The 16194-nt window shown below is 38.9% G+C and overlaps 1 protein-coding gene across 3 annotated transcripts in view; it reads left to right on the forward strand.

The window, feature by feature from the left end:
* The window catches only part of stk31.S (serine/threonine kinase 31 S homeolog), a 69477-nt gene that overhangs the window by 32210 nt on the left and 21073 nt on the right, over positions 1 to 16194 (forward strand). For 2 of the 3 annotated variants that reach the window (XM_018269227.2, XM_018269228.2), the window contains 5 exons: positions 8129 to 8245; positions 10651 to 10770; positions 11415 to 11546; positions 12813 to 12914; positions 15061 to 15141. In XM_018269227.2, the coding sequence (XP_018124716.1) occupies positions 8129 to 8245; positions 10651 to 10770; positions 11415 to 11546; positions 12813 to 12914; positions 15061 to 15141 (552 nt within the window). Of the gene's footprint in view, positions 1 to 5184; positions 5365 to 8128; positions 8246 to 10650; positions 10771 to 11414; positions 11547 to 12812; positions 12915 to 15060; positions 15142 to 16194 lie in introns of all 3 variants that reach the window. The other variant, XM_018269226.2, reaches the window with a different exon arrangement.

Genomic DNA, 16194 nt, shown 5'->3' on the forward strand with positions numbered 1-16194 from the left:
CCACATTTTTTAAAATAATTTCCTTTTTCTCTGTAATACAACAGTACCTTTGTTGTTTAATCCTTATTAGAAGCAGAACCAGCCTATTGAGCTTATTTAATATTTACATGACTTTCTAGTAGACTTAAAGGGCAGCTGTTGGCAAAAATGTTTTCCCCAACCAAAGGTGCGGACTAATAGAACCCGCACTCCAGTTGGGGGTAACGGTAGCCAGTGCTTGGCCACCCGCACTGGGAGGGAACTCCCAGTATGAGTTGCCCATGTTGGGGCATGTGCATAATGAGCTACGTCTTGCTCATTATGTGCATAAACGTCATGGCCGCTTGCACCAGGAGCTCCCTCCTGGTTCGAGTGTCCTAGTGCTGGATTGCAGGCTCTTTTAGCCGGCAGTGTTCTGCCTCTCCAGTCTAAGCACTACAATGTGATCTCGTCTTAACTCACGGTTGTGTTGAGATGTCTATAACTGCAGTCTTAGGTAGATTGGCGGACAGTGACTCGATCCAATGACACCTTGAAGATCATGAAGAAGTTTATTTAAAACTGTGTAGATCAAATACCGATGAACAAATGGATAGGTCAAAAAATCATAGTGTGAACAGCTAACAGAGCATGTAACTGAATGCAGGTTGAAGCTGGAATGAGCTAGAGTGAGAAGTAGGGGAGGAGACAAGAGATGAGAGGAGGCTAAGGGAAGAGAGATGAGACACACATAAGAAAAAGGCAAACAATGCATGTGTAACATGACAGGCACCTTTGGTCAGGGATAATAATTTTGCCCTTTAAGGTATAAAGATCTAAATTACGGAAAGACCCATTAGTGATGTGCGGGCCGGCTTGATACCCGCTGGTCGGGCGGGTTTGGGCTGACCTTGCATCCCTGACCTTACAAATGCCGACTTCCAGATTGAACCTTTATAGACACGCCCCGTCCCTTTTGTGACGCCATCGGCGGGTCTATAAAAGGAACCCGGGAAGTCAGGCGCGGGCGGGTGCAGAGTTGGGAAAATCCCAACCTGCCCATCACTAAGACCCATTATCCGTAAAGCCCCAGGTCTTGAGCATTCTGGATGATAGGTCCCATACCTGTGCAGTGTTTTGCATAATTGTTGGATTTTTACTTATGTGTTGATCATCACACGATTATTCTAATCTTTAACCTCTTTTCCTTAAAAAAAAATCATACCTTCCTCTGATAGTTTTCTGAAGAACATGCCGCTGCCGTCTTTCCCTAGCTTCCCAGTATTCCTCATCATCATTTATTTATATAGCTCCAGCAAGTTTATGCAGAGCTTTGCATTAATTTATAACAAGCAGGGGATTTCGGCAGGGACGCCGGCCGCATGCGTCCTGTTTCTTCCAACGCCGGTTCTCCTATGGTGCATGCTTCCGGGTTTATGCGCTGGCGTGATGACGCCATCATGCAATCGCACGAAATTCAAAGTATTTAAAGGGGCTTTGTATTATTGCACATTGCCCATTAGATTCAATTCAGTTTGACTCCTGGGTGCTTATTCTATTGAATCGTGATTGTTCTTCTGTGTATTGACCCTTGCCTGCTTGTGACTTCTCTGATCTCTCCAATCCTGACCCTTGCCTGCCTGTTAACTCCGAACTCTCCAATCCTGACGATTTGCCTGTCCACTGACTATTCTATGTTCTCCTATGCTGATTCCGGCCTGTCTGATGATTCTCTGCTTGTGCTGGCCCTGCCTGCCTGTTTCTGGTGGTGTACTTCCTTCCAGTATCCTGGTGAGACGATCGTGCCCCTTTGCTCATCCAGAACCGTTTGCTTTGCTCCTCTCTCAAATAAGACCTGGCGGCATCTGATTAGCCAAGGGCTCCTCCCGAGGTGAAAGGCAGTGGTTAGAGGCAGGAGTGAGATCCGAGACCAGGGAGCTTAGCTTGGGTTCTGGATATAGGGTGCCGTACGTGACAGTACAACAGGCCCATGAGATGGAAGAAAATGGAAGAAGCTTCCGCTATTCCGCAAACCTCTGAACTGCTGTACTCGACCCTCCTCCAGCGCCTTGATGAACAAGAGGGAAAACAGAATTTTATTATTCAAGGTCTGCGGTCTCTCTCCGAGAGTTTGGATGCAGCTCAGCAATTCTCTTCTGTGAATCCTGAGGGGTCTTCCCCGTCATCTACTCCGGGTAATAGGTTTTTTCCTATGACCCAAAAATCCCCTTCCCTGATAAGTTCAGTGGGGATAGGAGTACATTTTTTGTTTTTCAAGAGGCATGTAAGTTATACCACAGTTTTTTTTCCCTCACAACTTCCCTACTGGTGAGGATGAAGTAAGGTTTGTTATGACCTTACTACAGGGTGACCCACAAGTCTAAGCACTAAGATTACCCCCCTCTGACCCTGCACGTCTTTCCCTAGAAGCATTTTTTGCTACCATGGCCATGTTATACAATGACCCGGATCGTGCTAGCTCTGCCGATTCAGCTATTCGTAAATTCCGTCAAGGAAAAAGAGTTATTGAGGAGTATTGTACAGAATTCCGCCGCTGGTCAGTTGAGACCGGGTGGAATGATACAGCTCTTCGTAGTCTATTCCGGGTGGGCCTTTCAAGCTCTGTCAAAAACAGCCTGGTTAATTGCCCTCCTTCATCCACTTTGGATGACCTCATGAGGTTAGCCATCCAAATTGATAGGAGGCAAAGAGAGAGACGGGCCGAGGGGAATACAGACTTCCCTATAATATGTAATGAGGAATCGCCAACTCCCTCATTTCCTAACCCTCCGGCGGGAACCAATGCAATTGGGGGCTACACGATTTTCCCCTGAGGAAAGGGCCCGTAGGCGATCCCTGAGTCTATGCATATATTGTGGGGATAAGGGGCATTTCCTTAAACATTGTCCCAAGAGGCCTGGAAGTCTTCAAAACCTAAGTGGAGAAGGGAAGCTCGATTTGGGTAGAGAGATTTTCTCTCCCCAATTCACCTAAAAAAAACTTAGTACCTGTAGTTTTGTCCTGGCCTGGGGGTTCAGTTAAAGTTTCGGCCTTGGAGGATTCTGGGGCTGGGGGAAATTTTTTAGATGCCGTTCTGTTACGGACAATTTACCATCAATTGGATCATTCCAGAATGTGGGTGGCCTAATCAGGCTTAGATATGCTCATTCAGTGACCACTCCCAAGCGAGCAGATATTGCAGTGTATGGCCACTACAACAAACCATTTACAAGGTTATTTTGAATTCTTTCATAACGGTCTATAATTTAAAGAGTATTTTTTTAAACCCCAGCTTAGTAAGGGTCAAGGGTGTCCTCTGGATTTACATTTTGACTTTTTGCTCTTTCACAAAGCTAGTCAGCATTACACCTAAACACATTATTCTGCGCTAATGCAGCCATATTTATTAATGAAATCCGTACCTTTGGCATGTAAAATAGTAAGTTAGATTGAACAAATACACACGTCCATCAAGTTCAAACTTTTAACTTTTTTAACCAGCCTAACTGCCAGTTGATCCAGAGGAAGGCAAAAAAAACCATTTGAAGCCTCAACAATTTGCCTCAAGAGGGGGAAAAAATTCCTTCCTGACTCCAAAATGGTAATCGGACTAGTGCCTGGATCAACTTGTAATATGAGCTGTCTTCAAAAACCCTGTATTCCCTCACTTGCTAAAAAGCCATCCAACCCCTTCTTAAAAATATCTAATATATCAGCCAGTACAACTGATACAGGGAGAAAATTCCACATCTTCACAGCTCTCACTGTAAAAAACCCCTTCCGAATATTTAGGCGGAACCTCTTTTCCTCTAAACGGAATGGGTGAACTTGCGTCCGTAGGAAAGACCTACTGTTAAATAAAGCATTAGTGAGATTATTAAATGATCCCCTTATATATTTATACATAGTTATCATATCACCCCATAAACGCCTCTTCTCCAGCGTGCACATCCCCAATTTGGCCAGTCTTTCTACATAGCTAAGATTTTCCATACCATTTACCAGCTTAGTTGCCCTTCTCTGTACCCTCTCTAATACAATAATGTCCTGTTTAAGTGGGGGCAAATTCACTTACCTCCGAAAATTCAACAGCGACGGCTTCGCTCACATCGCAACGCTTCGCCAGGCATAGATTCACCAGGACAACGCGAAGTTGCGCTAGCGTTACTGCGGCAAGCAAAGTGAAGTTACGCTAGCGTTGGCTAATTTGCATACGGTGGGAAGTTAAAGTTGAATGGACGTATATGTTGCAGCCAATATATTACACTACACAAGCCCAGGGAACCTTAATAAAATAAAAAAGAGTTGTTATATTGCCCTACACATGAGCCCAGTTTATAGTTTATGTGCCATATGTTAGGAAATGTAGGGGGGAAGCCGGTTAACCCAGAAAAAATTTACGATCTTTCTCAGCCTATCACCCTGAAAAATGAGACGTCTATGTGCTGCTTCAGAGATCACCTGACCAGAAATAACACAACTCTAACTTTACTATGATACTGGAAATGAACTGGTATATACACTTTAAGTAAATATTGTCCTTTTACATCTCTTGCCTTGAACCACTATTTCATGATGTTCTCTGTGCTGCCTCAGAGATCACCTGACCAGAAATAACACAACTCTTAACTGTAACAGGAAGAAGTGTTGAAGCAAAAGACACAACTCTGTCTGTTTATTGGCTCATGTGACCTAAGAAGTATAGTTTTTTTGGTATGTTTGTGTGCACAGCGAATCGTACGATCCCAGGGGGCAGCCCTTATTTTTTAAAATGGTAATTTTCTATATGATTACCCAATGGCACATACTACTAGAAATGTATATTATTATGGAAAATGGTTTGTTTACATGAATCAGGGTTTTACATATGAGCTGTTTTATGCAATGTCTTTTTATAGAGACCTACATTGTTTGGAGGGTATAGTTTTCCTTTAAAGGGGTGGAGCTAAGATGGATCTGCATGAGAATAAGCAGCAAACAGCTGAATAGCGTTGGGATGGTCCATTTTTGATGGGATGCTAACCCCAGGGTTTAAGCCTTGCTTAATCTTGTGGCAGCTCTTTAATGGAAATCTTAAGAAACGTGCTCATATAACAAAGAACAAAACAAAAAAATATATATGGCAAGAGAAAATCATTTATTATTAAGTACAGGGCCCCCCTTGCCCCTATTTGTGGACGCCCATGCTCACAGCCTCACTGTTCCTGCCTTTTTTTCTGTTCATAGGCCTTGCTGTTAGCACTTGAATCTGTTTATGGAGCACCCTGTGACCGCAAAGAAACGGATGCAGTGTTTGATGACTTTCATAAGTGGAAACAGACCAAAATGGAGCAATTCAAATGCGTCAGAAATGATACTGACAATTCTCTTGGAGCTCTGTCATCTTGGTTTTGTAGCATTAAGGAGGTACCACTTTATGTTGGTTAATATATGTCTACAGATGATGGCAATTCACCTTCAGTTGGCCTTCAGAGACCTGTCGGATAAGGAGCACATGAATGTACAAATGTATTCCTCGACTGACAGCAATTTGAAACCTACTAATTTTTTTTTGTTCTGGCCTACACAGGTTCAGATGTAGGTTGACTTTCTTGTTTTGGTTGCAGTTATGGTATACATATTAGAGTAATGGCTGATTAGAGCAGGTACAAACTTTTTGGGAAATTTTGGCATGGTACAAAAAAAGGACTGTGAAAACTGTGAGCAGACATTATTTTTATTTTATGTAAATGAGCTCTCTTACATGCACTTCCACACTCGACTTAAAAGCCTTACTGACAAAAGAGCTGAGAATTTCTGTCTAGAGTTGGCAGTATGGCATATCTGACCAAAAATGATATGTAACATATACCGTTGTGTTCAGAATAATAACAATGAGTTTAAAAAAGCAAATGAAGCCCAAAATGCTTATAATAGCTTTATTATTTATCTAATTTGTGGTATTTCTTTACAAAAAGTGGGGAAAAGGAGAATATTAGGCTGATCAAAAAAAGACGCAAAAAAATATACGGATGCAAAGATTCAAATGCAAAGATTCACTGTAAACTGAAAAATGTTTTAAGATTTTGCTTTCCTTTAAATAATTGAACTAATATTTAGTTGTATAAGCAGTGCTTCTGAGAACTGCTGCACATCTGTTTTGCATGGAGTCGACCAACTGCTCGCTCCTGTTAAATTCCACAATTCTTCTGTATTTCTTGGTTTTGCCTCAAACAGCATTTTTGATATTACCCCGCAAGTTTTCTATCGGATTAAGGTCCGGAGATTGAGTTTGCCCCTCAATCTTATAGTCTGGAATCAAGATGTTGCTCGTTTACTGGTGTGCTGGTTGCCATTTTTAAAGCATTTGAGATAATTTTAGCTGAGCATGCTATCATTTTCTGCACTTCATAAGTTTTCCCTCTCCAAACAACTTCAAAGTACACTGCTCTTCTGAACAATGTCTGGAACTGCTACCAAAAACTGATTGATCAGGTTACTGATGTGTGACTGCTATTATTTTGAACACAACTGTATGTATTCTGGCAGCACAAATCATGGTATGTGTATAGCACTGCTTGTAGCTTTATACTACTTGGGTATCAAATGGAAGGTGGGTCGGTAAATATATTCTGTGAAATCTGTTTCTATCTCCATTTTGTGCAACTACTGCATAGCATGTATGCCCAGTAAAAGTGTTAATCTTAAATGGAAAACTAAACCTCCTTAATCTTGTAGACATTGCCCCCCACTCCCTTCCTGCAATGTGTTTTAGTGTTAAAAAAAAAATTCTGACCCTTAAATGCAGAGAAGCGCAGCAGAGCTCCTGGTCGCCATCTTCTGGATCTTCGTGTAGTCTCCAGGTCTCTTCCCCATCACAAAGCCTGCTGGCCTGTGCGCAGTTGGGCCATGTCAGCAATCGGCTTCAACTGCGCATTCGCAAATCGGCATTGAGACTACACAAAGATCAGGAAGATGGCGACCTGGAGCTCTGCTGCACTTCTGTGCATTTAAGAGTCGGAATTTTTTAAAGAGTTTTAAAGATTGGGTGGGTTAGTTCTCCTTTAATTATTTTTACCTTATATTTACAATTATTTTTACATTTTGATGTCTATATAAAGAGTTTAGCTCTTAACTTGCATATCGTGTACCAACAACACCATCAGTGAAATTGTGCATACAAATAGGTCACTCACCCTGCTGCTTTGGTGGTCCTGGTGCAGTGCCTGGAGAGTCAACACATAGAGGCAAGATTCAACTTATACCAATCGGAGGCGCTCTCCAAGGACCCACATGTCATGGTTAAATGGATTCTTTATTTTTAAAAAAACACATTCAGAGGCATACTTTTCATGCAGATCAGGAAAACGTATTCATTTGGGCACAAGTTGGGTGTACGCCTTTATTATATGAAGCTAATGTAATGAAACGTAACGTTGCCACTGTAGAATTCTGCTATGAGTCTTGAGTATGCAGGAAAGTTTTGGGTGCAACTCCATAGGAAACTTCATGTACTGTATATTTTTTCTAAAAGAGACTCCTTTTACCCCAAAATCTTAAATGTAAGTGCTCCAAACTTAATTTCAGATCTACTACAACTACAGCAGTAATCTTGGTGTTATCTAAAATAGTGAGGAAAAAGGGCTTTCTATGTGGTCAGTAGAACATGCGTGGGCTTCCAAAACTGAAATAAAAATAATTTTTAGAACAGCCAAGCACAGACTAAGAGGCTTACACATAGCAACCCCTTAGATCTTTGCTTTTGTTTTATAGTTTGTAAGTGAATGTTCAAATCTAAGTGCTGATCGGTGCTATGGGCAATTTTACCAGTGATTTTTGCCACCAATTTTAATAAATAGTGTTCAAATTAAAGCCTGATTCACTCTTGTCAGGGTGAGCTGGGTTTTTGGGAGTAATTATCATATATTTCTCTGTTTGGGCTATTTCAAAATGCAGTGTTCTAAGATACAGAGAGAGCAATATATGCTATTGTTCTTATGAGCAAAACCCTTGAGCGGCTTTAATTTATTTTTAAAGGATCAGAGGAAATCCTTGTTCCGTGTGTCAGTTTATGGTTGTTCTACCAGCCTCTTAGTCTTAGAGATGAATACTGTAAGTTTGCTTGTTTAGTAAAACGTATTTTTGTATTATCTGCATCCACCTTTTATCTGCATTCACTTTGTCTTCACAGTTTTTTGACTTGTCATCTGAGATCTCATTAGAATCTTCTGAAGTCGTCTGCAATATTGATGAATTATTGGACCAAGTGGAGTGCCATGTATCCAAGGAACTGGATGTCTCTTTGATGGTATGTTAATATAGATCATTTTGATCGCAGCTTTTATTAGCATTTAAATAACTGGAAAATTGTTGGCTGAATTGAACCATACATAGGTGGATATTGGCTACTCAAGACTGTCCTGGCTGATTATTATACTGTATATGGGAACAATATATAAATATATATTGTTGAAATATTGAACATTATATTCTTTGTCTAGTTGGAAACATATATTGAGTAGGTTTGAAAACCCAATGGGGAAAGGTATATGGACCTCGATTCTGGGATGGCAGTGGATGTGATTTACTTAGACTTTGCTAAAGCATTTTGATACAGTGCCACACAAAAGGTTACTGGTTAAATTAAGGAATGTTGGCCTGGAACATAGTATTTGTACCTGGATAGAGAACTGGCTAAAAGATAGACTACAAAGAGTGGTGGTAAATGGAACATTTTCTAATTGGACCAGTGTTGTTAGTGGAGTACCGCAGGGCTCTGTACTTGGTCCCTTGCTTTTCAACTTGTTTATTAATGACCTGGAGGTGGGCATTGAAAGTACTGTTTCTATTTTTGCAGATGATACTAAATTGTGCAGAACTATAGGTTCCATGCAGAATGCTGCCACTTTGCAGAGTGATTTGTCTAAACTGGAAAGCTGGGCAGCAAACTGGAAAATGAGGTTCAATGTTGATAAATGCAAGGTTATGCACTTTGGCAAAAATCATATAAATGCAAGTTATACACTAAATGGCAGTGTGTTGGGAGTTTCCTTAAATGAGAAGGATCTAGGGGTCTTTGTAGATAACACTTTGTCTAATTCTGGGCAGTATCATTCTGTGGCTACTAAAGCAAATAAAGTTCTGTCTTGCATAAAAAAGGGCATTAACTCAAGGGATGAAAACATAATTATGCCTCTTTATAGGTCCCTGGTAAGGCCTCATCTGGAGTATGCAGTTCAGTTTTGGACTCCAGTCCTTAAGAGGGATATAAATGAGCTGAAGAGAGTGCAGAGACATGCAACTAAATTGGTTAGAGGGACGGAAGACTTAAATTATGAGGGTAGACTGTCAAGGTTGGGGTTGTTTTCTCGGGAAAAAAGGCGCTTGCGAGGGGACATGATTACACTTTACAAGTACATTAGAGGACATTATAGACAAATAGCAGGGGACCTTTATACCCATAAAGTGGATCACCGTACCAGAGGCCTCCCCTTTAGACTAGAAGAAAAGAACTTTCATTTGAAGCAACGTAGGGGGTTCTTCACAGTCAGGACAGTGAGGTTGTGGAATGCACTGCCGGGTGATGTTGTGATGGCTGATTCAGTTAATGCCTTTAAGAATGGCTTGGATGATTTTTTGGACAGACATAATATCAAAGGCTATTGTGATACTAAGCTCTATAGTTAGTATAGGTATGGGTATATAGAATTTAATTAAAAGTAGAGAGGGGTGTGTGTATGGATGCTGGGTTTTCATTTGGAGGGGTTGAACTTGATGGACGTTGTCTTTTTTCAACCCAATTTAACTATGTAAATGTAGCTATGTTGAATAATAAAAGTAGACTTACATTTGTCAGTGCTTCAGTGCTAAAGTTATTTGCTAATGTAATTGCAGTTGAATGCAGTTTTTACGTATCCTTTTTTTATGCTCTCCACTCCTGTTAAATACATTTGTTTCTGCTACATTGTTTCACGAGTCCTATACAACAGTGCAAAGAATATAAAGGCACATAAAGTAACTGCTACATGAGAAAAGCATGTATTTATATAGCACCATAAATGTTAGAAGTGCTTTACCAGGCATAAACACAAAGAGGGGTGTAATAGAAATTAAACTGTGAAAATAAATACTTAAGTGCTTCAATACACCGTTAGGATGAAGTTTCTGCTCCGAAGAGCTAAAAGTATATTAGGAAAAGGAGACTGACAAAAACAAAATGGGTAAGGTAACAAGTCCATGGGTCGAAGGTGAGACAAATAATGATGGGGAGGATCTTAAAGGAGAAGTCAACCCCTTTGGCGCTAAAATTCCTCCCCCCTCCCCTGTGTTGCCCCTCCCTCCTCCCCCCCCCCGGGCAAATGCCCCTAAGTTGCTACTTACCCCTCGGCGCAGGTCCTGTCCACGGAGTTCACAGGCGCCATCTTCTTCCGTGCGGTATTCTTCCTGGATAACACGGCATGCGCAGTAGGAGCATTTGCCGGTTCAGCTCGCATGTGCCAAAAGTCACAAAGTTTTCAGATTTCTTTTATCTCCGATAATAATGATAATTAGCAATGCTAATGTATCACCAGTTACCACTTAGTAGTCAGAAAAAAAGTGGATGCAAATGTATTTAGTTTTACTTCCAAAGAGAGCCGTTGAACACAAATTAAAATACACCTTTAGAATGCCCCCATAAGATATACAGTCATTATGTTTCTACTTCATTTTCAGGAACATGACGAAGCAGACAGGCAAATTATAATACATGCCTACAACAGGGTTGTACAATGTATTCATGAGGAGCTTCAACTAATCTCTCTTGTGGTGTCTAAGTATTCAACTAGTGCTGAAGTAAGTTAGACTGTTGGCGGCCTCCTTTATCTAAATTGTGCTGAAAGGGATACTGTGGTGGGAAAACATTTTAAAATGTAAAAATCTCAAAGCTCAGAATCAGGCGCAATGCACAGAGATGGCACTGAAATCAGTGCTTCCTTTAAAATAACATTTTCCGTCTGTGTGGGGCTACACAGAGCTGAGCAGAGAACTGCATGAAATACACGAAAGCAGGCATCTGAAAGCCGATCTCTACTTCACTCAGCTCTATGTAGCCACACACAGGCTGTTCTTTTAAAGGAAGTGCTGATTTCGGCACAATCAATTCTCTCTGCCTCATTAATATTCATTAGGTGGAGAGAAGCGGGAAAAACTTTGTGTTCACATTATTGGAAGGCCTTTTGAGCGTTGAAGGCATCTTATGAGAATCCCTGTAAGAGTTTTAAAGGAAAAGGAAAGAAAAAAATGTATCTTTTAGCTAAAGAAAGCTGCATACCTTCAAAATATGACCGGTGCCTGTATGTAGAGTCATTATGTTAGCATTTTTAAATACAACCTGTTTATAAGATTTATAGGACTTTTTTTTTCCTAATTTAAAAAAAAAAATCTTTAAAAATGTATTACCTGTCATGTCATTTTATTAATTAAATATTTCATTATAGTTCAAAAAAAGCATTGTTGAATGGATTGATCGCAGTCCGAATATCAATCAACTGATGTCAGTAAAGAAGACCATCAAAGGATTAAAATCTCAGCTCCGGTGGAAGCTAGTTGAAAGAAGTAATATGGAAGATGTATGTGTAATTATAAATGTCTACAATGTTTTGTGCTAGAACAAAAACAAAGGACACAGACTGAGATAAGGGAGGGGTAATGTGCTTTATTAATCAAATAATCTAATAACATTAGTAAATGGCTGTCTGGAAAAATATCTTGAATGCCACAAAAACGTATGTTCTGTGCTTCTATACAGGTCTGTTAATCAGCTGGATTGTGCTGTATTGTGCCCTTGTTCAGAAGCAACTGGGCAGAGAGAAACAAGAAAGGAACGGATTTAAATAGAAATTAAATTACAAATACTAATATAAAAGGTGTAATGGATTTAAACTGAAAAGTTGCTCAGAATGACATTTTTCATTTGGCCAACTATTTTGGGGTTAATTTTTTTTGGTTTTAGTTTATTTCTGCAGGATTAGGAAAAAGGACAGGAGCAGCAAGGATAGAAATTATATTTGGTAGCTGCACACTTTTCCATAGGCACAAAAGACTGCATAGAGAAGGTTTCCAATTCATCATACAATAGAGAAAGGTATTTTATTAGTGGACTTGTAATACACTGCAAGATAATGAAGAATAGATCTTTCATGTGAAGTTGCCTGACAAGAATATTTAGATGGACAAAGTCCATCTAAGGAGTACTCCTTGAGAACTCCTTGTATCTCATAGCACATGTATAGGATCCATTATCCAGAACCCCATTATCCAGAAAGGTCCAAATTATGGAAAGGCTGTCTCCCGTAGACTCCATTATATCCAAATTTTAAAAAATGATTTACTTTTTCTCTGCAATAATAAAACATTACCGTGTACTTGGTCTAAACTAAGATATAATTAATCTTTATTGGAAGCAAAACCAGCCTATTGGGTTTATTTAAGGTTTACATGATTTTCTAGTAGACATAAGGTATGAAGATACAAGTTTGTGGAAAGATCGGCTATCTGGAAAACCCCAGCATTCTGGAGAACAGGTCCCATACCTGTACCGTTACCCAAAATTAAACTGACCTAATGTGCATATATATTGAACACTTACACAATGATTAGCTGTAGTCTTTCCATCTTAATTTGTAATTTGTGTTAGTGTCGGACTGAGATAGCAGGGCCCCCCCAGAAAACCTTGTACCATGGGCCCATTTTTCAAACTTAATATTCCTCCTCTTCTCACTCAACCTCATTTTTTCTGAAATTTAGCCAAATGGTTAGAAGCATTTAGTATTATTTAAAATGAATAACTTTGTTCTGTTGAGTTATTTCAGATACTATTTTGAACTGTCTTGCAGACTGATGAAAGCAATGAAACCATTCTAGCAGAACTAAAGGAAGAAATCAGAACACTGAGGAACACAATTTTCTCTGAAATATTGAGAGAACAAGAAGAATATGTAAGTTTACATATTAGATTTTATTTTCTGTTGAAAAGCATAATGAGGCAGCAAATGAATTGCACACAAATACCCATATAAGGGAGTACAATAATGTATTATTGTAAATCTTGACAATAAAAACCTAAAATAAATATTTAACATGAACATGTCTGTGCCTTAGTCATTAGTTTTACAGCTGCTTTGCGTTTAAGTCCACCTTTTAAGGCAGCCATAGGCTGGCTAATACTGTAGGTATACAACTCATAATGCCATGATTCGAACAGACAGATAATGTGCAGACTTTTGTATGGATCTCACATTATGCATTGGGGCATTATTGTGCTGAAATTAGTTTTACTTAGCCTGTTGAATAATAAAAGTAGACTTAAATTTGTCAGTTATTTGCTAACGTAATTGCAGTTGAATGCAGTTTTTACGTATCCTTTTTTATGCTCCCCACTCCTGTTAAATACATTTGTTTCTGCTATATTGTTTCACGAGTACGATACAACAGTGCAAAGAATAGAAAGGCACATAAAGTAACTGCTTTAAAAATTAATCAAAGTGGAAATAACTCCGATTCAAGTGTTATAAAATTGTGTTTTTTTATTGAAGCACAAACATACTCATTACGTTACTCAAGTTTTGATACACATTTACAACTAAAGTCTTAAGTAAAGACATAATGCCTTTATTCTCATTCAATTTTACATATTCATTTCTTGATTTTTATTTACTTACTTTGTGTTTTTGGGTCTTCTATCTATTTTTTTCATTTAATTTTTTTATTTTTGCTAACAAGTCTTTATGGCATTGTCTTTCCAAACATACATTTTTGTATTCAGGCCACCTGTTGTCCCACTTGTACATTGATTTGACTCTTTACTATAACAGTTAACATGAGAATTTCTATCCATCTCTTGCTTACAAACAGTGTTCTCCATTCACCCAAATATCTAAAAGGTATTCTCTGATCTATTCACTTTTTTACTGATATGCCAATAACAAGACAATATGAAGAAACAATCACTAATATTCTTTTGCTGAATGATTTAACTAATTTATACACCTACAATTCTTCATACCTGAAAAAAAAATTAGAGTTGTTTTCAGTGTAATACATGGACAAACTGTATCACGCTCACTTGAGTCTTAGCACTGGGTGCACACAAAAGGTGCAAAACTAATGTGAATGTGGCCCATTGTGGAATGCTTTTTTGGTGTTTTTAACTAGGGATGCACCAAATCCAGGATTCGGTTCGGGATTCAAACAGGATTCAGCCTTTTTCAGCAGGATTCACACTAATCCTTGTGTCTGGCGGAACTAAATCCTAATTTGTTTATGTAAATTAGGGGCGGGAGGGAAATCACATGACTTTTCATCACAAAAGAAGGAAGTGAAAACAATGTTCACACTTTTTCCTGTCCCTAATTTGCATATGCAAATTAAGATTTGGTTCGGTATTCAACCGAATCTTTCGCAAAGGATTCTTCGGTGCATCCCTATTTTTAACTAAAGCAGGAGCTGAGGAACAGAACTGTGTAAATTGCAAAATTTGTTATAGCAAATTTGTCAGTGTGTGTTGTGTTCTAACACAAAGGTGCGCTCATCATCTTCAGTGATTTGCATTCAGGTCATTTAGGGGATATTATGAGAATTTTGTAATACATTCCAGGTAAATAATCTGTAATTATTCAAAAATCTGTTATTAAAAAAAAAAAAAAAAAATATCCTGCAGTTTGTGAAAAGTAAAATAAAATCATAGAGAAGTGAATAAATAAAGTATGTGATTTTATTGAAAATATCCAGCATTCAGTATGCATTTGAGGTATATTGTATATAAATACGGCAGTACTGAATCCTCAGCTGCTACATCCTGGTAACCAGCCATTCACAACATCTACTAGTTCCACTAAATGTCTAAACTGATGTAACAATGGCAATCGGATCCCTATCTTGGTTATGTTATTTGGCATATGTTACTGTTGTGTGGTAAGTACTGATTTTACTGGTTTTGGAAATGTTAATTCATATGTAATGACTTAAATGACAGCAAGATTATTAAGCAAACTAAGATTTTTTTTTTGTATACACACAGACACACACCCAGGTATCCTAACTTATAATACTATTAAACCTTTTTTTTTTTTTTTTTTGTCTCAGAGGACTCTTGGCAGTTTGGTCCTGAAGTGGTTTCCTGAACTTCCTTTAATTCATCCTGAAGCAGGGATATTAAACTATATGGTAAGTAAAGGAGGGAGATCATTAAAGTGTTGGATGATATTTTATTACCGAACTTTGCAATTGGTGGGTAGACTACTCTTGTTAGTATATTCTAAGGGTCAGATATAAGCCAGAATAAATAACCATACTAGAGATCATGAAAGTTGAAGGCAGGATAATATTTGCTATATACTTCTATGTGGGGATTGGCACAAGTTTAAGAAAACTGGAAACAACCATATTTTTCTTTTCACTGGTGTAAAGTTGGCTAATGACAAGATAATAGTAAAGGGCAGTTGGTTGCAGGGAACAATGTCTTTCCCTCTGGATGGTTTGAAAAGGGGTTATTATTTCAGAACTACTTCTGCACTTGCCAAAGTATTACTATGATGTTGTATAGGAGATTGGATTCTGGCACCTAAGTAAACCTAAACTATGCACATTTCAGAACATTTATTATGACTCCAATTGCTGTGATAATGGCTGATTTACCCCTGCTGGTTCTGTATGGAGTTGTAACAACCACTGAGGGCAATCTTTGCCAGATAGCTGAACTCACCAGACACTTGGAATCCACAAAGCTGCTTTATTTGAGCTGGATGGACAAATGTAGCAGTGGATGTGTGTGCTACAGGTCAGAAATAATATTTCTTTCCTAACCTCAGTGAGTATCTGAGTAGCTCCTCTCTCATGGAACACAAAGGATGATGGGAGGAACTGACATCACACATGAGGGTTTACAAACAAGGCAATACAGAGCCTGCCGTATAGCTTTGGTCACTTGGTGGCTGCAATATGTGTAAGCATACAGTATAAGCATACAGTATAAGCATTGACATATACATTCTAACATAACTTTTAACTACTGGGACAGTTCATCATTTCTGGGTCTCCTTTTCTGCACAAGAACATTACAGTGAACGAGTATCAAGAAACCTGGCAGAGAGAGGTCCTTCTGGGTGCTTGACATCAAAATACTGATAGATACTGTAACATGATATCATTGCTGTAGGTGGCTATCCACAGGTCATGTAAGTAGCCAGGATATCTTGGATGCTCTTTTATGGAGTGGGC

Source organism: Xenopus laevis, chromosome 6S (genome assembly GCF_017654675.1).
Source record: "Xenopus laevis strain J_2021 chromosome 6S, Xenopus_laevis_v10.1, whole genome shotgun sequence".
Lineage (NCBI taxonomy): Eukaryota > Metazoa > Chordata > Amphibia > Anura > Pipidae > Xenopus > Xenopus laevis.